This window comes from Hyperolius riggenbachi, chromosome 4 (genome assembly GCF_040937935.1).
Source record: "Hyperolius riggenbachi isolate aHypRig1 chromosome 4, aHypRig1.pri, whole genome shotgun sequence".
NCBI classification, from domain to species: Eukaryota; Metazoa; Chordata; class Amphibia; order Anura; family Hyperoliidae; genus Hyperolius; species Hyperolius riggenbachi.
The window spans coordinates 387,037,829-387,062,501 of NC_090649.1; the positions used below are offsets into that span (position 1 = coordinate 387,037,829).

At 41.9% G+C, this 24,673-nt stretch overlaps 1 protein-coding gene across 2 annotated transcripts in view; it reads right to left on the bottom strand.

Moving 5' to 3' along the window:
- Positions 1-24,673, bottom strand: part of GPATCH11 (G-patch domain containing 11) — a 57,519-nt gene that overhangs the window by 16,240 nt on the left and 16,606 nt on the right. For both annotated transcript variants that reach the window (XM_068232134.1, XM_068232133.1), the window contains exons 3-4: positions 17,877-17,918; positions 6,715-6,835 (exon numbers count right to left, since the gene is read on the bottom strand). In XM_068232134.1, the coding sequence (XP_068088235.1) occupies positions 6,715-6,835; positions 17,877-17,918 (163 nt within the window). The remainder of the gene's footprint in view (positions 1-6,714; positions 6,836-17,876; positions 17,919-24,673) is intronic.

Here is a 24,673-nt window from a genome sequence, read left to right on the forward strand (position 1 = left end):
GCGCTGATCAATCGCAAATGCTCAGAAAAGCACTTATAGTGTGTCTGAGCCCTTACTGAACGGTAGGTGCTCAGTCCAGCTGCTAAAATAACGTGCAGGGAAGCTGGCTGCCATTTTTATCTTTCCAGGCAGTGATTTTTCAAAGAATAATAATAAAAAAAAACCTCTGAATATACCTCATGAGGAGTTGAACTAGCCTAAGACCTGCCAGATTTTAACTACCTACTAGACAGGAAAAAAAGTAGTTTACAGCGCATTCTCGGGGGCAATCGTACATTTCATACGTACATAGCCTAAATTTTTGCGATGGTGGTCCTGCAACATGGCTCCCTATTGTTGTTTCGACTGACTCCCAGCCCAAAACTGACAATCCATGGACCCCTGGCCGGTCTCCCCCCACCCATATGTTAAGGTGTCCCTCACCCCGAACCCGTAATGAGCATGCAGTGAAGTTTTAGATCACCTGTCCGATGGCACGCTTGTCTTCTCGTCATTGCTGGGGGTGCCATGAGGCGGGGTCATGGTGTTACAGGTGCCCCCGGCAATGGAGAAAACAGCGGAGGAGGTGCACCAGCAGATAGGTGAGCCAAAATTACACTGCACACTTACTACAGGCCTGGGGTGGGCAGGAGGGCTAAAAGCTGCATTTATTAGATATCATCTAAGATACAGTACATAGGACTTGTATACACTGGAAATACTGGAAGAATGCTAGCATTGGCTGTCGCTTTTAGTTTCAAGGGTTTTTATTGCAATGAAGCAAATTTAAACAGGTGGTACATTACGACTTTCCCCGCGCAGGGGGCTTATGATAAAAAGGTATATAGTAAACAAGAAACAAGGTAAAACATACCAACATGTACAATAGATACCAGTGACTAGATAGTTAATTGGGTCAAAAGAGCCAGGTGAAGTGGTAAAGCTAGAGAGATTAAAAAGGGACAACTGCCAGGTTGTCTTTGCTAGACTTAAGAAAAAAACAGTAGATAATGAAGACCCCTATTATCTGCATAGTCTACCCAGGGGGACCATGTGTTAGTAAATTGTATCATTCGATCCTCCGTGACTGCAACCATTCTTTCCAGGATCATAGTTTTATGAACCTTATCAATAACATGTTGTAAAGAGAGAATTGAGTCTTTCCAGCGAGAAGCCAAATAGGTTTTTGCAGAGTTTACAATGTGCTGGATTAGCCTATGGGCTGGGTGTTTAACATTGTTGGGTTTATCACCCAGGAGGAAGACAGAGGGAGTGGGAGAAAAGGGAGTCTGAAGGACTGTGGATATAAGACCAGCAATTTGCGACCAAAAATGTGCAACTAGTGGACAGGACCACCACATATGGGTTAAGGATCCCTTTGCCCCACATCCTCTGTAGCATAGGGAGGAAGCTTGAGGGAAGATACTGGAGACTCTCTCTGGGGTCAGGTAGGCTCTATGGAGGAGCTTAACATTGGTTTCAAGCGTGGAGAAGTATAGGCTCCCCTTCATGAGAGTCTCAAAACAGTGGGCCCATCTCTTTGGAGTTTGGTGGAAGCCCAACTCCGCTTCCCATTTCTCCAAAACGGAGCCCATAGCACCCTGAGCCCGAATGGCTAGTAAGTTATAAAGATATGATATGATTCCCCCTCCCAAAGGGAAGGAGTTGCAAAAGTTCTCAAAATATGTATATGAGGAGTCGGAAGTTAGGTGACCTAAGGAGGACCAAAAATGATAAGCCTGTTGAAGTTGGAAAAATTGGTGTGGCCTACATGAAAGGGTCTCGGATAGAGTGGCGGGGTGGAGTAGCTTTCCAAATCTCTGAAACTTATTTAACCTAGTGTATTGGGAAGAGGCCAGCCATAGGAGGTCAGTAGTTAGGCCCGGGGGAAAATCAGGGTTACCGAATAGGCGTGTGGACAAGGAAGGAGTACCTTGTAGGCCCAGGATATACCTGTATCTCTTCCAGATTTTAAAAGTATGTAAAGTGTATGGGGAGTCGAGAAGCAGGCTGGTAGGATGTGATAGCGAGGACCAGACCAACGCCTCTAATTTATGTGGGGATAGGAGTGCTGATTCTAGGGAGACCCACAAAGGAGAACATGAGTCAGCCTGAGTAGGTGGAATATGAGCTAACTGAGCAGCAATATAATAGTTATAAATGTTGGGGACTGCTGGTCCTCCTGCATATTTAGGAAGTTGCATCCTTTTGGAAGATATACGTGGTGGGTGTTGCGCCCAGATAAATTTCGAGATTTCCCTCTGAAGTGGGGTGAGGGAGTCTTTTGGGACGGGTATAGGGAGGACCCTAAAATAGTATAGTATTTTGGGAAGTAGGGTCATGCGAACTGAGTGTATACGCCCACTAAGGGATATTGGTAATTTAGCCCATGTATTGAGCATGTTAAGAAGTGACGCCAATAAGGGGGTGTAGTTTACGCGAAACATGTCTGATGGATTTTTAGTTAATTTGACTCCCAGATACTTCACGAATTTAGATTGAATATGGAACCCGAAACGAGAGGCTAGATCAGCAGTGATTGTGCTGGGGATATTGCAAGGGAGAATTTCGGATTTTGTGATATTTAAGGATAGTCCAGAGAGGTTCTTAAAGGATGATAGAAGATCTAGCAATAAGGGTATTGATGTATTGGGGCTAGTTAAGGTCAGGGCTAGATCGTCAGCGAACAATGAGACTTTATAAGTACGATGGCCTATTCGGTAACCCTGAACATCAGCTGTCTGCCTGATTCTGGTGGCAAGGGGCTCCATACACAGTGCGAATAGGGCTGGGGACAGGGGACAGCCCTGCCTAGTACCTCTCTCAATATTTATTGTAGAATGACGCGTGGAGGGAAGCTTGAGGGAGGCAGTTGGGGTAGAGTATAGTGACTTAATTGCCTGAAGGAAGGGGCCTGATATACCAAATCTTTGGAGGGCACAGAGCATGTAAGGCCATGACAGGGTATCAAAGGCCTTCTCGATGTCAAGAAGGAGCACTGCAAGTGGATGTTTGAGACGGTGTGCATGATGGATTATATTCAGCAGCTTACGTATATTGTCAGTGGCTTGGCGTTGAGGTATAAAACCTACTTGGTCTTTATGAATAAGAGATGGGATCATTTTATTAAGGCGAGATACTAAAACTGATGTAAAGATTTTGTAATCGGAATTTAATAAGGAAATTGGGCGATAATTAGTGGGGGTCAATGGGTCTCTTCCAGTTTTTGGGATAACAGTTATTGAGGAAGCCAGAAATTCCGGGGGGACTACTTGGCTGTCACTTTTACCAAAGGTGCTTGGTATTGACATGTGCAGACTATTTAGGTGCTGCACACTGAGCTGGTGGTCATTTCGGATGCAGCCTTAGTGGTATGCGCTGGCGTTCTCCTCGCTGGGCACTATACTAGCTATACTGGGCACTATACTAGCTATACTGGGGCACTTTACTAGCTATACTGGGGAACTTTACTAGCTATACTGGGCACTATACTAGCTATACTGGGCACTATACTAGCTATACTGGGGCACTTTACTAGCTATACTGGGGAACTTTACTAGCTATACTGGGCACTATACTAGCTATACTGGGCACTTTACTAGCTATACTAGGGCACTACCTACCCATACTGGGCACTTTACTAGCTATACTGGGCACTTTACTAGCTATACTGGGGCACTAACTACCCATACTGGGCACTTTACTAGCTATACTGGGACACACTAGGGGAATAACGCGGCCAGCATTTCCTAACCCCGGCTTATATGGTGGTCAATCATTTTTTCCAGGTTTTTTTAGGGAAAAGTTGGGGGGTCGGCTTATATGCGGGTCGGCTTATATGCAAGTATATATGGTACAGAAATGCAACATGCAGCGTTTTAAGATTTGTTCTTAATACTTTACAGTCGTAGACACACATTTTTAATCACTTCCAGTCGGAACCAAATGGTCTCTTTATTCCAGCTGCTCCCAGCGTGCCCTGCTGGTTGCTTGCCATTATTTTCATATAAGGCACCTGGGGGCCAAGTACTTTATATTTTATGGCATATCATCATACTCTGATGTCTTAGAATTCTAATGAGTGACCATGTACATTGACTATAGGCTAATTGCTATACATATTTTATGTTAATAAATGATTGTGCATCTTTTTAAGTTTTTAACTCCGTTAAAGGGAACCAGAGAGGAACGGAAAAAAAAAAAAAAAAAAAGCTTTTATACATACCTGGGGCTTCGTCCAGCCCCATAAGCCTGGATTGCTCCCACGCCGCCATCCTCCGCTTCCTGGATCGGCGGTACCGGGTCCCGTCACTTCCGGCGGACGCGGCCAATTGTCCGCATCACAGGGGCTCCCTCCATGTATGTACACGTGAGGCTGCGCAGTATGCAGCCTCATGCGTACATACATGGTGGGAGCCCCGTGTGATGCGGACAATTGGCCTCGTCTGCCGGCCGACTGGCGGCCATGACGGGACCCGGTACCGGCGGATCCAGGCAGCAGAGGACGGCGGCGTGGGAGCGATCCATGCGTATGGGGCTGGAGGAAGCCCCAGGTATGTATAAAAGCTTTTTTGGGGGGCCTCTGGTTCCCTTTAATATCCACGGTTGTGTTCTTGCTATTTGGCATTAAATGTTGTCAAATATAGATTGAGCATTTATAATCTACTGTATGGAACCACCATTTCAAAAAAAATGAATGTAACCATGGAGCATATTATGCGATTACTACTAAAACATACGCAATTTGCCTAATGTGAGTTACACTAGCAATGCACAGGTTTTTAGGTAACACGAGTTGCGCTATTTGCACAACTCAGATAGGTCACTGATAAATTGCCTAGCGCTCTGAAACTTACTCGGAGCTTGCTTAATATGCCCCCATACACCCCTATTTCAATGGTGGTGTGCACTTTAACCAGTTCCTGAACGCACCAATTAAAGTCTCATGTCCTGTTTGAGAGCGGTTATCCTTGGCAGGGAGTTGATTTTAATCACTCACGAAGCGGGATTGCATTGCTCCTGCCTTTCACACTGCTGTGTCATTATGACAGCAGAGTTCAGTGCTCCCGGTCAGAAGCCAAGACCCTGTAATTGATGTGAGCCATAACGGTAATCACCATGAGGAAAGGACAGTTTTAGTCCTTAAAGGATACATGAGGTGATAGCAATTAATGAATTCTTACTTACCTGGGGCTTCTTCCATCCCTTAGAAGCCTCTGTGTGCCTCAGCGCAGTTCTAATATGTGCTGACAACTGGGTGACTATGGAAGTATCTATGTAGGATTTGACTGTACTAACTGGAGTTATCTGGATATGTACTAACTGAAGATGATCAATGAGTTGCTAAAAATTACAAGCGCAGGCTAGCAAAATGCAAGATGGGCGGAGGGGGTGGCTGTACGCATACTACAGTAGAATCTCGTTATAGTAAACCTCTGGATATAGGAAACACAGTCCTCAGGTCCCAGTAAATGTGTCTGCATAATAAATATACAATGTATGACCAATTCTAATAGTAAACTACTTTTCCTGGTCCCTTGGAGTTTGCTATAAAGGGATTCTACTGTAGTATGAATGCCAAATACTTGGCAGAGGAGGTCGTTAGTGGCTGCCTTGGCTAAGTTTTATCTAGCATGTGTACAAGGCTTAAAGCGGTATTGTCACCATAAAAATCAAATTTCAACAGCAACTGGTCTGAGTGTATTCAGTGATAAAGATGCTAATCCTCCATTCAAAACTTGCAAAACTTTTTCTGCTGTTATGATTTGGAGTTATCACATACATTAGGAGCACTGGCCCTAGTGCCAAACAGTGCCAAAGAGTTGAATGCTGGGAGTTCTTTTTATCTGTAATTCCTCCTCTTCCATTTATCTCCCTGCCAGCTGCTTATCAGACACACCCTCTGATCACTTGTGTTTACAAGCAAGGCTGAGGTGACTCAGCGATTGGAGGATAAGATAGTGCACTTCCCAGTATACACCTCAGTGGGAGTGTCTGAAGACTCTGGGAGGAGGGCAGCTAATGAATACACAATGAGCAAGAGAAGGGAGGGGGGGGAAACAAGAGTCAGGGAGGATATGATGTCAGCATTAACTTGGCAAGATGGCTACTGCCTAGAATAGGATTTTATGCTTTTCCTTTATTAAATTCACAGGAATTATTACGTGGATAGCACAATACATCTATTATGTAAGTAGAAGTAGTATTTATCTACTTATATATGTGTTTTTTATTTCTAGGTTAGCATGGGTGTTGCTTGCTCTTTAAAGTGCCTTTGAACCCACAGCTATTACTGTAGTAACATCATTCTCCAGTTAAAACTGTGTTTGCAGATGTCATTATTCCAGCTTATCACACGGGGTACTGGTTGCTCACAAGCTGTATTGTTTGAATATTTTCTTTACTTCTGAAGTCATAGTAACCGCATGTAATATATTATTTGGCTGCCAAGAAAACAAAGGCCAAAGCAATATATTTGAAAATATATTTTTTAAATGCTTTTGGTGTAAGACATTAACTGTGCTCTCATAGGAAATGAATTAAAAAAAAAAAAAAAAAGAGACTTTAGGGTCACTTGCCTTGCTATTATCTCTGTTTGAAAATGTTGGGAATCTGGTTAACTGAGCTTCACAGAGAGTTGTTTATACAGACAACCTGTATGAGAAGTGATATTTGGTCTACATTTGAATGTGGAGAGAGTACAAAACTTTTTTTTTCCTAGTAAATGGACAATACCTGAAGTCATCTGCCGCTCGTGCTTCTGCTTGTTTGCTAATCTGGATCTTCCGCCTGTAATTTTCTAGGGTTTCCTCTGCTTTCCTTTTCTTCATTTCTTCATGCCCAATACCACTGCGTCCTGTAAACAATAACAAAAAAAAACCCCAAAATAACCCAGACCTGTAATTGAATGCTTTGTACTGGCGAGAAGGATCAAAAAATTATTTGTCCTGTAGATTTCCGAACTAGTCCAGCCTTTAGCCCCTTTCACACTCGGAATAGCAAAATGTGATTCCATTTGCTAGGCGATTGCGAAGTCGGAGTCCAGTTATTGTTATATCAACACCAAAGCCCCGTTTTTAACGATGTGACTGAGTTTATAACAAGTAAAATTTCTGTGAAATAGAACTGTTGGGAAAATATAACAATGTTTATTCAAAATGCCTTTAATCTCTGCATTATTGGCGTTACACTTGGTTATATAATTTGGATTCTCTACAAATGGAGAATAGTCAAAAAATATCCAATTATAAGGTTATCATCAGGAGAACTAATAAAGCAGACCATCTAGCTGAAGTTCTCGTGGCCTATAGGGCTATTCCTACAGCTTTAAATAAGCTTCCATCACATGAAATCATGACAGCAGGAGGATACACATTTGTTTCCCATGAGAAACATTTATCTCCAATACATAAAAAGTGGCCATCAACCAGGAGATAGAGTAAAAGTTCAGGAGCATCTATAAAAGATTTAAATGAAACCTAAATGGCTGCAATTTAGAAACATATAAGCTTTAATTCACTAAAAGACACCTTAGAGAGACAGACAATATTTCACGCGGCAAGTGAAAATGTAACTGCACGTGCCAATGCAAATTAAAACTGGGAAGGGGTCTACTGAAATTCATCGCCGCTAAGAACGCTTATATTTCTTCATCTTCTCTTTAGGAAGATCTGATGACAAAATCAAGAGATATACCTCCTGCTTATAAAGATGAAGAGAAGAAAGATTCACATTAAACGGTGCTGTAAAGGCTTCCGGTATATTGTACTTTGAGATCTTGTTATATTTTCCACAGAGTCAAAGTGTCCAGGGTGATTGAATATTCATGGATACTGAAAAAGATAAATGATAGCCATGTAGGTTTTAACATGGACTTTCAATCAGGTGGTGTTTTATGTCGCTGTGGCTTTACTTACAATCCACACGGTGATAGGCTCTTATCATATTGTCCAAGATGCCTTCAGTTGCTTCTGTGTTTATACTAAAAACATGGTCTTTGGAATTATAGCTGAGAAGGAGAGACGGATTATTGGAAAAGACAAGACAAGACAAATAACATTTATATTGCGCTTTTCTCCTTGCGGACTCAAAGCGCCAGAGCAGAGCAGCAGCCACTAGGGCGCGCTCTATTGGCAGTAGCAGTGTAAGGGAGACTTGCCAAAGGTCTCCTACTGAATTAGTGCTGGCTTACTGAACAGGCAGAGCTGAGATTCGAACCCTGGTCTCCTGTGTCAGAGGCAGAGCCCTTAACCATTACACCATCAGCCAACTGCTTTTTAACGATGTGACTGAGTTTATAACAAGTAAAATTTCTGTGAAATAGAACTGTTGGGAAAATATAACAATGTTTATTCAAAATGCCTTTAATCTCTGCATTATTGGCGTTACACTTGGTTATATAATTTGGATTCTCTACAAATGGAGAATAGTCAAAAAATATCCAATTATAAGGTTATCATCAGGAGAACTAATAAAGCAGACCATCTAGCTGAAGAAAAACTCATAAGCAAACTGTAAAGCTGAAACCATAAATGCTTTCCTAAGTACTGTGTGGCATTTAGGAAGCGTAGGTGAAGAGAGTCTGCTTCTCTGCTTCTGTGAGGATATTGAGGTAAATATGGAACTGAATTTATTAGAGACAGAAGGACACTATTATGAATAGTAGTAACATAGTCCACTGATTATTCCTATAGGAAGAAAAATCTCTCTCTCTCATAATACAGGGTGCAAACTGTTATGTGAAAATGAAGAACACGGTTTAAACGGTGGATTTTTATTTTAGAAGGAAACTAAAAGGAATGCTAATTTTTACCAGACATAAAGGTAAAGGTATGTTGGGAAAAATTAACTGTACAAAATGTATGGGACCACTCCAGCATAGTGTAAAATCTCAAAATACTGCATGTACAATCCAAGTTCATGTCAACAAAAAAGGTACATAGAGGTAACTTGCTTTCTGAGTGAAGGAAGGACTTGTAATTTATCATACAACAATGCCACATTCCTGCTGCCTACATAGATTTGTATGCAAATGTATGCAGCTTGAAATTAAACCAATCAAATCCTGCTGAGGTAAAAACCTGTGGTGACATGCAAAAAGCTGGTCTGCAATTATAGGAAGCGTTTGCTTGCTGTAATAGCCAATAAACGCTTTTCTATTGATTATTGAGAAGGGTATGTATAATTTTGGACTGGACACTGTAAATAAAAGCTTTTTTTTCCCACAATAATGCCTTTTGAAAATAGTAATTTCTTTTTGGAGACACCTATATAATTTCCCGTCAAAAAATTACTTGCTGGTTGAATAAACATAACTTTAAAGAGACTCTGAAGTCCCCTAAAAACGAGGTTTTTACTTTAAAAACCTCTTTAACCTACGGTAATTGCCCCTCCTAAAACGCTGCATCCCTGCCGCTGACAAAGCCATAAATCACCCCTAATTACCCCCGCAAAATCCACGACTTTCCTGGTCATGGATTTTGTTGCTGGAGTAGTCAGAGCTTTAAAGAGAACCCGAGGTGTGTTTAATCCATTCGCGTTCCGTCGTTTTCACGTGAGAAATGTTCACCTCCCATTCATTAGCCTATAACTTTATCACTACTTATCACAATGCACTGATCTATATCTTGTTTTTCCGCCACCAATTAAGCTTTCTTTGGGGGGTACATTTTGCTAAGAGCCACTTTACTGTAAATGCATTTTAACAGGAAGAATAAGAAAAAAATGGAAAAATTCATTATTTCTCAGTTTTCAGCCATTATAGTTTTAAAATAATACATGCCTCCATAATTAAAACTCACGTATTGTATTTGCCCATATGTCCCGGTTGTTACACCGTTAAAATTATGTCCCTATCACAATGTATGGCGACAATATTTTATTTGGAAATAAAGGTGCATTTTTTCCATTTTGCATCTATCACTATTTACAAGTTTAAAATAAAAAAAATATAGAAATATTTCATCTTTACATTGATATTTAAAAAGTTTAGCCCCTTAGGTAAATATTTACATGTTTTGTTTTTTTTTATTGTAATTTTTTTTTTTTTTATAGTAAACATTTTATTTGGGTAGTTTTGGGAGGGTGGGAGGTAAACAATAGATTTATAATGTAAATGTGTGTTAATTTTTTTTTATTTATTTTTTCAGGTGTAGTATTACTTTTTGGCCACAAGGCGGCCATGAGTTTGTTTACATGACGTCACTCTAAGCGTAGCACGCTAAGCGATGCTTCGGGAAGGAGAAAGCCAGAAAAAGCACAGCTTCCGAGAGAAGCTGTCGCTTTTTCAGCGGGGGAGAGGAATCAGTGATCGGGCACCATAGCCCGATGCATTGATTCCTTGGCTACCGAATCCACGGTCGGGAGTGCGCGTGCACGATCGGCCGCGGGAGCGTGCATGGTTCCTGCACGTAGAAACTACGTCCAGGAACCAAAATAGGTTAAAGAATGTTATCTGCATACAGAGGTTGGATCTGCCTATACAGCCCAGCCTCTGTTGCTATCCCAAACCCCACTAAGGCCCCCCTGCACTCTGCAATCCCTCATAAATCACAGCCGTGCTGTGAGGCTGTGTTTACATCTGTAGTGTCAGTCTCAGCTGCTCCCCCGCTTCCTGCATAGCTCCGGTCCCTGCCCGCGTCCCTTCCCTCCCCTCCAATCAGCAGGGAGGGAAGGGATGCAGTCGGGGACTGGAGTTCTGCAGGAGGCAGGGAGAGCAGCAGACTGACACTATAGAGATAAACACAGCCAGCTCTGACAAGCTGTTTGTCAGCAGCGTGGCTGTGATTTATGAGGGATTGCAGAGTGCAGGGGGACCTTAGGGGGGTTTGGGATAGCAACAGAAGCTGGGCTGTATAGGCAGATCCAGCCTCTGTATGCAAATAATATTCTTCAAACCCACCTTGGGTTCTCTTTAAACTGCAGCTCTGCCTCCCTGCGCATCTATCAGCGCGTATCTCCGCCTCTCCCTCGCCCCTCTCAGTGAAGGAAGACTGAGAGGGGCGGGGGAGAGGCGGCGATCCACGCTGATAGACGCATGTAGAGGCAGAGCTGTGGCTGAAAGCTCTGCCTCTATGCGGAAGGAGCCCGCGATGCCCCCTATTTAATTTGGGGTGATTTATGGCTTTGTCAACGGTGGGGATGCAGCGTTTTAGGAGGGGCAAATAGGTTAGAGGTTTTTAAAGTAAAAACCTCATTTTTAGGAGACTTCAGAGTCTCTTTAAGTCGAAATTTGCCAGGGGGATGAATAATTATGGGCACTGTATCTGTTTTGTGTGCTAGACACATGACAAAGAGAGGGATGCTGCCGAACTGAAGGAAAAAATTACAGAAGTCTTTAGAATAACTGTCCCCTCAGAGGTGAGACTAGGCCTTAAAGAGAGCCCAATGTTGGGACATAAAAGAAAAACCTATGATACCTGATCCGGGGGGCTGGGCGGATCAGGTAGCTGCCATCCACGCTGCTCTCTTACGCTCTTTTGGCCTGCATCGCTACACTTTCACTTTCGTGACCTCTGGGGTCACAATGCTGGAAGGAGAGCGAGCTGCTCTCTAAGCATGCAGGGAGGCGGGGTAGTGGCAGGGAGCATGGCCAGAGAGAGACAGCTGCCCAATGGCAGCTGGGGAAAGCCAGCAGGGGGCGTTTTGCACAGGGAATCCCTCCCCTCCTTTCTCCTCGAGATTAGAGACAATCATTGTTGCCAATTTCGGGAGGTTATGGTGCGGGGGGGCAGAGAACGGCGTGAGGGGGGGGGGGGGGTACACAGAGGCATGTCTGTGTCCCATCCGCCTCCCGCCGCGGGTTCTCTTTAAGTCCTGCTCTGGTGATACATGGTTTAGTATTCACATAACTTCCTGTATTGGTGCCAAAAAGTGACAGGAGGTACTGAGGAAAATCATCAATACAAGAAAGCAAAAAATATAGCAGACGTGATTTGGGATGGTCAAAGAGATGCAAATAATTCCAAGATGAGGCAGGATATGCAAATTTTAAATGCAAATTTTAAGCAGCTTAAAAAAAGAATCATTCAAGCCCACATTTACATACAAATTATAAATAATCCTGCATCATCTGGGAACACTTTGCATTTCATTGACCATCCCTAATTTTGACCATTTTCCCACAGTACTACTAAAAAAAAATAAAATGCTAAAAGTTTTCACTAGTTTGATGATTAAGTATACCCGGCTTGATCAGTAGTGATGTTGATCTGGGGTCAGGGCAGAGTCAGAAGAAACCACTACACAGAGCTTACTCATGAAACTGATCATTAAAGTGGAACAAAGTGTAGACAATTTATGGAAATCCTAAAAAAACTATTTACAAGTTAGTTTCACTTTCCAGGGACCACTGAAAGGGTTAAAGTGGACCCAAGTTAAAAATACAAGATTTCAGAAATAAAATCTATTTTCTAAATTATAATAATAAATAGCTGCCTTTTTTCAGCTGCATGATGACAAATAAAAAATATTTTACATTTATTGGAGGAACCCCTCCCTTCCTTTCATATTGCCGGGACAGAATCCGGCAAACTGGTGGAGTAGATGGTGTCCAGCAAAGGGGGAATTGCTAATGGCTGCCCCCAGTATAACCCTAGTTATGAAAAGAGAAGGGTGAAAAGCATGCACTGAAATGCTCACAGGCTTGAAGGAGTGTTTATTTATCTTTGTATGTGTCAGAGTGGTGCAACTAAATATTTTTAATTAAAAAAATGTTTGGTTTGGGTCAGCTTTAAGCCTCAGTGTTTACTGTATAAGGAGAGCTGCCTCTGCAGAGCTCATAGCTCTGATTCACAGCTGCTGATAAGAACTAATTAGACACTTTGGTCTGGCTAAAGAAGCACAGGAACACAAAGCAGTGAATTGTTTTAGTAACTAAATGTTAAATAAAGGCTTTTCATTGTGTACTGTGCAAGAGTCCACTTTCAAGCATGAGACCAGATAAAGTTTTATATATCTGTTTTGGATAGATGGGTAAAGAGATAAAACGTATGTCTTGTCTTACAGTCGTCTTTGTCCCTTTTGCAGAACGGCCAGCAAATTAGGTGCAGGACTTTTCCTTCCCTACAGGGTTACTCTAATGTAGCAATGCACACAGTAAATTATTATAAACTACAGAGCACATTGAGTTTAGAAGTACAGACTACTTCTTATCCATTAAATTAGCCTTTCAAAGTGAATAGCAAATTTTGTTAACACCCTAAACCGCCTACGCCAACGGTCCTTTTATAATGATTACAGAAATGTACCTTCCTAAGTAAGTGAGATTGCACTAAAATGCTTTTTCATCAAAATAAATCCTGTCTTGAATGTTCATTGCATCACATAAAGTACAAAAATGGCTAAATTTCCTGGAATCAAATAATTTCAGCTATTTGAAGGTGTTTATCTATAATAAATTATATGTAATTCGCTTAGATGTTCAGCCTTAGGAAATTTCACATAAAATCAGAACAGAAAATCTGACCTCTTCAACCCCTTGCAAACTTTTCAGGACTTCCAACACTACAGGAGTGTCATTCAAAATGTATTAATGCATAGTCAACAGCTGCAAAATGGTCACTCTCGATCTGAATAACACAAACAATATTAACAACCAAAAATATAAAAATCATGAACGGGCAACATCGTACATTAATTCAGCAATTTAATGCCAATAAGTCACTACAACTCAGGCTAGACCGCTTAGAGCAGGGCTTCCCAACCCTGCCCTCAAGTACCACCAACTAGGGATGATCAATGAGATGCAAACATATCTGAGTTGATGCAAATTTATGCCGTTTGAAAATGGACCAATCGTTTAAATCCATGTTTAAACGGATTGGTCCATTTTCAAACTGCATATATTTACATACATTTGCATCAACTCAGAAATATTTTCATCTCATTGATCATCCCTACCAACAACAGTGCATGTTTTGTGGAAATGAAATCCATAGAGGTAGTTAATAAGCTCTGTTAAGACATTCATGACCTCACCTGTGAAGGTTTGTGCTTTTCTGCAAAACATGCACTGTTGGTGGGCCTTGAGGACAGAGTTAGGCCTTGGCTTAGAGTCACCAAAGATATACATTAGCTGGTCTAATTGGGATAGATGAAAGAAACATTCACTCTGGGGTGTACACCTCACTACTTCACTTTCTGGTCATAGGTAGGCACAATTCTTATAAAGTGGAGTCCAACTTATTGACCTCATCTCCTCACTACCTAGGACCACCAATACAGGAGCCCCACAAGGCTGTGTCCTGTCGCCATTTCTGTTCTCTCTGTACACGAACAACTGCAAATGCTCGTTGGACTCTGTAAAAGTAATCAAATTTGCAGATGACACAACCATCGTCGGTCTCATCACCAATAACGATGAGAAGGTGTACCGCCACCAGGTCGACAGTATCTGCCACTGGTGCAGAGAGTACGGATTGGTCCTTAACACAGCGAAACCTGTGGAGATGATCATTGATTTCAGGAGGCGTGCTCCCACCCTACCTCCAATCCGTATTGATGGCAAGGAAGTGGAAAGAGTTCCCCGCGTCCACCTTCTGGGCACAACCATCTCCAATGACCTGAGGTGGAAAGCCAACACTGCCTTCACACAGAGGAAAGCCCAACAGAGACTTTTCTTTCTTCGCCAACTAAAAAAGTTTGGTATGGCCCCAAAACTTCTAACTTCTACTCTGCTACAATCGAATCTGTCCTATGCTCTTCCATCCTGGTCTGGTATGCCGGCTCCTCCGCCAGCAACAAGCTCAAACTGCAGAGGATCATCAGATCAGCAGAGAGGATCATCGGGATAGCCCTTCCTACTCTGGACCTCCTCTACCACTTCAGGCTAAACACCAGAGCATTAAAGATCACCAACGACCCCTAGCACCCAGGCCACCGCTTCATTAGTCAGCTTCCTTTGAGCCGTAGACTCCGGTTCCGGTCCATCCTCACCAAGGCCTCGAGACATAAGAACAGTTTCTTTGCCTCTGCTGTCAACCTTCTGAACTCTCTCCACCCTACAAATTCAAGCCACACTATAGCATGATGAACTGAGGCACACTGCACATGGACGGCGCTCTAGCTCCAGCGAACTTTTTGCCTGCTCTTTGGGTGTATTTTTGATTTGTTACTAATGTTTCATTGTGTCCCCTGCATCTGTTTTTGTTTTTTTGTTCCTTCTGACTGCATGTTCCATCCTGTATCTGTATTTTTATCTGTATCAGTCCCCTGTACGTGCCAAGCCCAATTCCGGGCACGACCCAGTCATGCTTGGCGAGAATAAAGATTCTGATTCTGATTCCTAAATAGATTTATTCTGCTATTCTCAAGAAGCAACTTTTCAGGAAATACTCCAGACCACATTATAGTGTAACTGTCAGGCATAAAATCAAAAACCAATTCTTTATTTTAATCGGGTAAACAAGTAATAAGAATGCAATCCAAAAGTTAAAAATCACTTACTTTTTCTTCATACAACATAATTCCCCAGTTTCCCTGGTTCTTATTTGGTACATCTGCTGCACAAAAGGAAGTTGCAGGGCATGCTGGGTTTCTTTTTTTCCCCTTCTTTACTTTCCCCTCAGACATAACTAGTGCAGTCTGATTGGCTCAAGCCTCTTTCCCTCCCGGTTTCCCCACCACACCTTTGTTCCAGCAGAGCTGGGTGGGAGTATCTGAAGACTGTAAGGGGGGCAGGCAATGATACACAGACAGAGTAAGGGAGGAAATTATGCCAGGATTGGCTTCAAGATAGACACAGTCAAAATGGAAAAACCTAAGGAGGATTTTCTCTTTTTTTACTATAGAAAAAAAAATCCCTAAAATCAAAATGTGGACTGTGCAATATGTAAGTAGAGCAAGTATTTATCTACTTGTACATGTGTTTTTTTCTAAGATAGTATGGCTGATAGCTCCTCTTTAAAGCAAACCTGTGTCATTCTTAAAACATTTTCTGTCTGGACAAGCCTGTGTTTCTCCTTAAATGGGAGCAAGATATCAGGAGATCTCCGTCAGATGGGAGGTGGGCACATTGTTGTCAAACCCTAATGAAAAACAGCATGTACTTCTCTATAAAAGAGAAACATCTACACCATGTATATTTTACCCCAGAAAGGCACTATAAGCTAAACCATATGCGCTCCCCACTCTGTTCTAGAGGCTGCTAGACCTACTGGTGCTTTATTCTGAATAGGGTACCGTCTTGTTTTATCCTGCCGGATCCCCTTTACCCAGAGTGCATTTTTATTGGGTGAAAAAAAACCTAAATTAAATTTCCTGAGATACTACAACATGTAGTATCAACAGCAAAAAGGGTTCTGGCTCATAACTGGAACTCCCAAAACCTCCCGACTGATGAGGTATTTAGGTTGGCATTGGAAATAATGCTGGCTGCACATATCACTGTGAAGATAGTTGATAATATGGCTTATGTACTTCCTGGTACTGCAGCTATGCCTCCACCATTGTAACAGAGGGTGGCTTATAGTCATATGGGTGGAGAGGGAGTGTGATGACCCTGTCCCCAAAACCTAACAAGACCTTTTTAACATGAAAGCAGCCTAAAGCTAAGTACTCACCTCGCCTTGTAGAGATATGGAGCTGGCAGGTATGCGTGATGCTACACGACAGGCGCAATGAGACTTCAAGCGATCACAGTACTTTGTGTGGGAGTCGTCAGGGATCTTAAAGATGCGATCAGTCGTGGCGGTCGTTATCGCCACGCACCTCTAAGCAATGGTCGCGTGATCGTGCGCCTGTACCCACAGTGCGAGATAGCGTAAACGACCGCTCGACACTCAAAAAAAAAAAAAAACAATCACCGGTCGTCAGGAAAATTGTCAGAAGAATTGCAAGGTGGGTACGGGCCTTAAAGGGAAACTTAACTGAACGGGGGGTAAAGAGTTTCACTTACCTGGGGCTATTACCAGCCCCCTGCAGCAGTCCTGTGCCCTCGGAGCCACTCTGGAATCCTCCGGTCCCCCGCTGTCACTTAGTTTCGTTTTTGACGACTCACCAGTCGGGCGGCCGCCATGCGTATTATTGGACGCATTCCCTACTGCAATATATCTACGCGTGCGGAATGCGGCAACGCGTATTTTTGTACGCAACAGCGCTAATTGCAGTAGGGAATGCGTCCAATAATATGCATGGCGGCCGGCCGACTGGTGAGTCGTTGCCCCCCCCCGTTCAGTTAAGGTTCCTTTTAAAGCAGGGGTCACACTCGTCTTTCAGTTTTCTGCACGCGTTTTCTGCCCACCACGTGTTTGTAGGCAGAAAAACATGCATGTTTTTTTCCCACAGCAGCTAATGTACCGGTAATTGAAAGGAAAAAAAAAGGCATGCAGAATTATGCTGCAGGATGTCATTTTTGTTTTCTGCATGCGAAAAACGCATTCAAGTGTGAACTACCCCATTATTAACATGATTTCTCAGTTCAAATGCATTTTTTGTGCAGAAAACGCACACAAAACAGACAAGTGTATCTAAAATGATAGAGGTCAAAAAGACATTTCCAACTATAGTATACAGTAAGACCCCAGTTATCCAGAACTCAGTTAACCAGAAAAAAAAAATTCTGACTATGCAGGATGCATAAATCTACTTTTCAATACTTTATAAGGTAATAAACCTCTGATACATGCCCTTTGTCCTAATTTGTTTTTAATCACTGTATTACAACAATAATACAGAGGTTAGGGTGAGTATACAGTGTGGGGTATAGTAATTTTTTTTAAGCTAGGCCTATTTTTTACATTAACTCTCAAGAAACCAGAAACTACACTTATCCAGTATCAACAAATCCCTGTTAGTGCCGGATAATGGGGGTTTTACTGTATTACAAACCAAATTAAAAATCATCAACATAACTAAAATAGACAATAAAAGACATAGGCCAAGTAATACAAGGTACTCACCTGTCTTAATATTTAGAGGAATTGGTTCAACAATACCATCTCCTACAAAACAAAAAAAAAGACAGTGTTAGACATACATAAAAGTGTGCACACTAGCAGTTAGTGTTGCCATGACCACTGTGAATGCACAAACAAGTCATCAGTAGTTCTGCAGAGCCAGGTTTTAAATGTTCATTTCTTCTCCAACAATAGCTGATAATTTAGTTCAGCATAAACACAAAAGGCTGTACGCATCCTTCAAGAATCTTTAAATAGGCTGTCTTGAGAGATTTGCTAAAAAAGCATGACCCAGTCAATCACTACTAACCCATTATCCTTACACACAAACGCAAAAACACAATAGCTTTTTTTTCTTTTTCTTTTACACAGAACAAAACTCAAACTCATAAATGGAAAACTTATAATGTGTTGTGAGCACACAACCAAACTGCAGGCCGAACTAGAGCACTAAATTTCAGAATCTTTGTAGGTTACAAAACCTAATGCTAGGCATACATGGCTCGATTTTGCCGCTCTATTCTTCCGCTCGATCGTTTCGCCGCTCGATTCCACAGTCAATTCTCTTATTTTCCGCTCATTTTTCTTATCTTTTTCCATTCGCTGCTACCTGGAATCGAGCGGCGAAACGATCGGGCATGTCGGAAAATGATCTCTATCTCTCGAGCCATCTTAATGGCTCAAAAGCGAGCCGTGTATGCCCAGCATTAGAGACTGCCTGTAGGGTACGCAGCCTGTCCATCGAAAATAAGACAATATCAGAGAATCTGCGTAGAGAACAAAGTCTCTGAATCTTTAAGGACAGCAATTGTATGGAAGACAACCTTCCGAGTTTTTGCTGCCTTTTCTACAACAAAATTGTGTTAGCACTTTTGACATGCAGCTGTAGAGTTCTACATTTGAACAGCGCCAGTTATAGAGTTTGTACAGTTTTTTTTCTAGGTGTCTGAAGGTTGTTCCAGTTTTCTCTAAACCACAAAATATACAAATTAATTAACCTGCATTTGAATGGCTGTAGCATGTGTTATAGTTAGGGAAGTCAACAGGGATCCCAAATAGGGAGCATTGAGATTTTTACTTAGTATTGGAGGGAAGGGAGAGCGGGAGTGCAAAAGGGATGAGAAAGTATGTCCTAAATCAGGCCTACAAAATATTGATGAATTCTTGTGGAGGCCATGACTGGTGTAAAGATTAAAAAATGCAGTGGTTTCAAGTATTCTGCAAAATACTGTGCACTATATTGATATTATATGCATAATCAATATTGGCCATAAAAGTACAGCGATATGGAAGATGTTGGTGCTATATCAATTAAATAATATTAATAGGGTGTGCGTGTATATGACTGTAGTTGGGAAATCAGACTGTTAGGTCCCTATTCTCAGTACAGCTCTTGAAGTTAATGCAGGCAAAAAGAATGACTGCATGAGTTTGGTGATTGCACAGCTCTTTTATTTGTTCTTTAGAAAAATACAAGCTCTTAGCAATTCACACAGCCTTCGAACGTCTAAACATTTTTATCTAGGCTTGCATAAAGTTGGTAGAAAGTAGCATCTACTTTCTTAGTTCCTAGGGACAGGGATTAGTCAGCTGTCTACGTCACAACATATTTCACCAGAATACAGGGCTCAGAATTAATAATGAGACAATATAAAAGTAGATTGTACACCAGAGTCTACATAGGATTTACCTTACCAGTTTCTGGAAATCTAGATTTATGAACGCTGCTGTTTGCTGCACACGGCGGCTCATCCTGCTGTTGGTATGTCTTAGCGGTGAAATACTTTGCTGTTTACATCCTTATTTTACATTTTGTGAGCTGGACAGTGTCACAGCACATTCTCCATACTAATTAGGCACCAATTTATATTTGCCTTTTTGAAGAACATATTTTATGCTCTCTGGAAAGGAGAAACACCTTTTTATCTGGTTGCTGTTATATAAATGGGCATGAATACGCTTTGCGAAAAAAATATTGTGACTCCTTAGCAATAAATAATAGCAATAATGCACTGTGGGCCTGCCGTGAAGATCGATAGGCAGCATCTACAACATAAATAACACTTACAGAGCTTAACCTTAACAACAGTAACTGCAGCTACTAATGTGCTGAAAGCCCCAAAGAACATCTGCAGAAAGGGGTTTTTATAAGAAAAGTGTTGTGTTTACAGCCCTATAAGGCTGACGAGCGATGATCTTGAGACAAATTGGTAGGTTAGAAGTGAGTTTCTCCTACAAAAAAGACAAACTTTACAGGTTCAATAAAGATGTTACAATAAATAAGCAAAAAAAGAAGTGTGTTGGGTTTCTTTTTTACTTGGACACCTATTGACTAAAAACATCAGCTTGAAGGGGAGACACAGTGGACTCAAGACCATGTACAGTGAACTTTAGCATATATACCGTACAATAGATTTTCAATAGATTAGATATCAGATTCAATATAATATATTGAAACATATAATTACATTTTTTTTAAATTAAGGCAATCAATGTTTGGTTGATATAAATTACAGGAGCGGTCCGTCGTCACCTCCCGCTGGGTGGGCGTTCCAGCGACAGTCCGGCATGTGTACAGTCTGTCTGCAGACTGATACAGCTGTTTCTGAGCGATTCGCCCGGCGGATCGCTTAGAAACAGCCGTATCAGTCCGCCGACAGACTGTACACACGCCGGACTGTCCGCTGAAAACCCGCCCGGCGGGAGGTGACGACAGACCCGTCGTTGCCTGCAGTCCGGCGTGTGTACGGACCTTAAGCAATGGCTTCAAAGATCTGAAGATCTTTGGATAATAAAAAAGCTAGCCGCTATCCCACTATGGCATTATAAGCAGCTCAAGTCACAAAACAACAGACCTGCTCATGGTTCACGTATGACCAGGCCTTTGATAGACTTTGAAGAGATGTGCAACGCAGCGGCGCGAATACTGCATACAGTTTCCATAAGGTATACATTTTTAGAGGATACTAGCCTGGAAATCAGTTTAAGGTTTGTCAATTAGTAGTAGGAACAAGGAAACTCAGACCAGGAAGAAATAGACTGGGAAAACAACTTTTTGTTAATGCATAAGGGGTCCATGAATGCCTCTATACAGAAGGTCAACTAGTCATATATCCATGTATGCATCGTGTAGTGTATGTGTTGTAGTCTAGTGCCAATTTAGGAGAAAGCCAATTAACTTAACTGTATGTTTTTGGGATGAGAGCGGAAACCGGAGGAAATCTGTGCAGACACAGGGAGAATATACAAGCTCAGTGCAGATAGTGCCCTGGATGGGGTTTGAACTGGGGACCCAAGGTGAGAGTGCTAACCACAACGCCACCATGTTGCCCAGTATATATGAAGTATACAGTATATGGTTTATTCTGCAGTAGTTTCCACTGTTCTCCAGCCTTACTAAATCAATCACACTGACACAATACTTCACCAATGTGTTTCTGCCTGCAGAAGCCCACAGAACATAAAGCCCATTCAGCAGAGATCATTCAACACTCTTTTCTCAGCTCTGAAAAATGTTATTCCTTTCTACATTCACTTACTAGAATAATGGAGAACTGGTCCGCATAAAAGGTAAGATGGCAAGACTGCATTATTCCTGCTGAAATTATGTTTCACCTGAAACGCTTATCTTTTCCATACTGTCCCAGTTTAGGTTACCACACATTATCTTATTATAATTGCAAACAAAGTTTAAGCTTTTATTTCCAAGTTACCTTACTTGCCCTCAAGTTTGAAGGCTATATGCCAGTCATACATATACTATATATACTCGAATATAAGCCAACCTGAGTATAGGCTGCCCCCCCAACTTTTACCTAAAAAAAAAACCTGGAAAAAAGTTATTGACTAGAGTAAAAGCCGTAGGTAGGAAATAGCGCGGTGCAGGTGGAATGTTAATGATGGTTGTATTTCATTTAATAGTGAACACAATAATCAGAGAAAAGAAGGAATCGTCAATGGGCAAGCATCAAGTACACAGAACAAAAAGTTGACCATTTAAATAAATCCATGATCAGAAAATACAGTTAAAATGATTGTCCCTATATGTCCTATAAATAAATGGAGAACTACAGTGCTAGACAAGAGCTAAATGCTCCCCTGTCAAACCTAAAAGTAAAGTGCTGCATTGCTCACCACTAATAATACAAGCAAAAAAAAAAGTTTTACTCGCCCATGGATAGTGGCAACCAGTGACTGCTAATAAGCCACAATAGAGCAATTGTGTCCGAGCTAGAAAACTAAATAAATAAAGATCAACCATGCCAAGTCAAACAGGAATGTTGTGTGCTAACTAGGAGAAAGTGTGTGAATCAGAGGTCAGTGCAGGGCCTTAGACTCCTTTTACACCTGATCCGCTGCGTTTGGCATGCGTTAGTACGCGTCAGAGTTTTTTCCCTAAATGTAATAGAAAACCTATTTCTTACAATCCCCAAACACTGGCATCCCAAGAATCCTCTTTAACTTCCGCGGTCCTGGTCACTGCAGCACTATGGTCGGGGAGGGGGGGGGAGGGGGGGGGAGGGGGGGGGGGGGGGAGAGGAGGCCTTAGGCCTTTGCATATGCAGAGCGGTGAGTGCTTCTTTCTCACCGGTCTGCGTTGCGATCCTTAGCCTGTCAGTCCAATCGCGCTTCTATGACCCCTGCAGTTAGGCATCTGATGAGAGGCCCTTATTTGCTAAAATAGCAGTAATATACTCTCATGACATACATATTAAAATAGTCCTTAAGGTAACTATTTATTTTTTTATTAATGCTGCCACTGTGGTTTTTTTTTTTTTTATTTCATTATTTAGTGTTTTATTTTGGTAACTATGCAGGAGGGGAGAGAAAAGATTAATAACTATAGGAAATTTTTTTTTTCTTTTTTTGGCCACTAGCTGGGGCTACACACTATCCTGTGTTGCCAATGTTTGATCATTGTTTTACTTCACTTTGTACTTACATTTTATTAGGATTTTGATTAAAGCCATAATCAATTATACACAGGCACTTTAAATAACTCTGGAAGCACATGTTACCGTTGAACAATCACCTATTAATAAGTACTGCCATGAATAAGCGTCAGGAACGTGCCCGCAGACCTCCTGCTGATTGACAGGATGCGCCTGCTAGCACGGCACAAACTGGATGCATATATATAGGATTTCCCTGTAAAAGACCTTTATATAGTGCAATATTGCATAGGCTGAACCACCCTGTGATTCACTCCACCCTGTGATTCACTCCATTTGGTGCAGAGAGGAACCTCCACCTGAATTAACATATTGGACACCCCCTTAGTGGGTCAAACTCACCAGAACCCTTCTTGTATCTTAAGTCTATCAGCCCTTCAGCCTGGGCAGCACAGCTTAAAAACAACCTTCAAGATATAAAAAACTCGCATAGCATAAAAATCCTCTTACATTTATTTCTAAAATCTGCGTACCAGATATAGATGTAAAAAGCGCTTATCTGCTGGTGCCAGCACAGCCGCGGTCGGATCCCGCTGCACGCCACAGTCCCCGCTTGGTTTACTTCCTCCTTGCGTCCCGCGTGACTCCTAGGCTCCTCCCTACGCGTTTCGTCATGTGACTCATCAGGGGCATGTCATTAGGGGCATCCCCATAGCCCTGATGAGTCACATGACGAAACGCGTCGGGCGGAGCCTAGAAGTCACGCAGCAGATAAGCGCTTGTTACATCTATATCTGGTACGCAGATTTTAGAAATAAATGTAAGAGGATTTTTATGCTATGCGAGTCCCGCTTTTTTATATCTTGAAGGTTGTTTTTAAGTTGTGCTGCCCAGGCTGGAGGGCTGATAGGCTTAAGATACAAGAAGGGTTCTGGTGAGTTTGACCCACTAAGGGGGTGTCCAAACCCCCCCCTCCTTTTTTTATGTGAATTCAGGTGGAGGTCCCTCTCTGCACCAAATTTCTGGAGTGAATCACAGGGTGGTTCAGCCTATGCAATATTGCACTATATAAAGGTCTTTTACAGGGAAATCCTTTATCTTCACTTGGAAGCAAGCAGGATATATCAGGATTGCGATTGCGGCCTCTGAGTTGGATTTGATAGTTAGTACTGGAGAATATATGTGTTCTGGTGAAGTCTGCAGATCCCCTATTCAACTGGTGACATTGGTGTTATATATATTAATAATTAACGTGTTGTGGAGCGCAAGCCTTTTTCCTTTGAGTACCTGGATGCATATATACATCCAGTTTGTGTTAACTGGTTAACAATTCAAGAATAATGTGCCCCAGTGAAAAACTGTACATAATTTGGGGATTTCACAATCTACACTACATAATATAATTAAGAGAGAGTCAAAGAATCTGGAAAAAGGAGAGAGAAAAAAGACAAGCAAGTATTGCATGACTGCAATATCTGAAATTGTTGTGAAATACCACAAATTGATCTCTTGGAAGTAAAGTATTGGTTTATTTACTGTATTGGAGACATGCACGGAATACCAATGTCTGGCTAGGAAGGCTCGGAATAGAAGTTAAATACTATTGACAACTACTTGAACAGTGGCCCTGTGCAATAGCATAACTTATTACATGGGTGATTAGGTGGAATGGGGTTGGCTGATCAGTGTGCTGTGTGTGAGTAATGTGCAACAGCGCTGTTGTCTTTTAATGCTGTGTTTTACTGCACACCTTTTAGCTTTACATAATACCAATAAATTACCTTTTCTATTTCTTGCATGACCTTTGTCACGTGATTAATTGTTTTAAACAATAGTGTGGGTCAGATTAATTGTACCTAGCAATTATTGAACTGGTCTTGGTCCCTATCCCCTTCCCCCCTCCCCCAA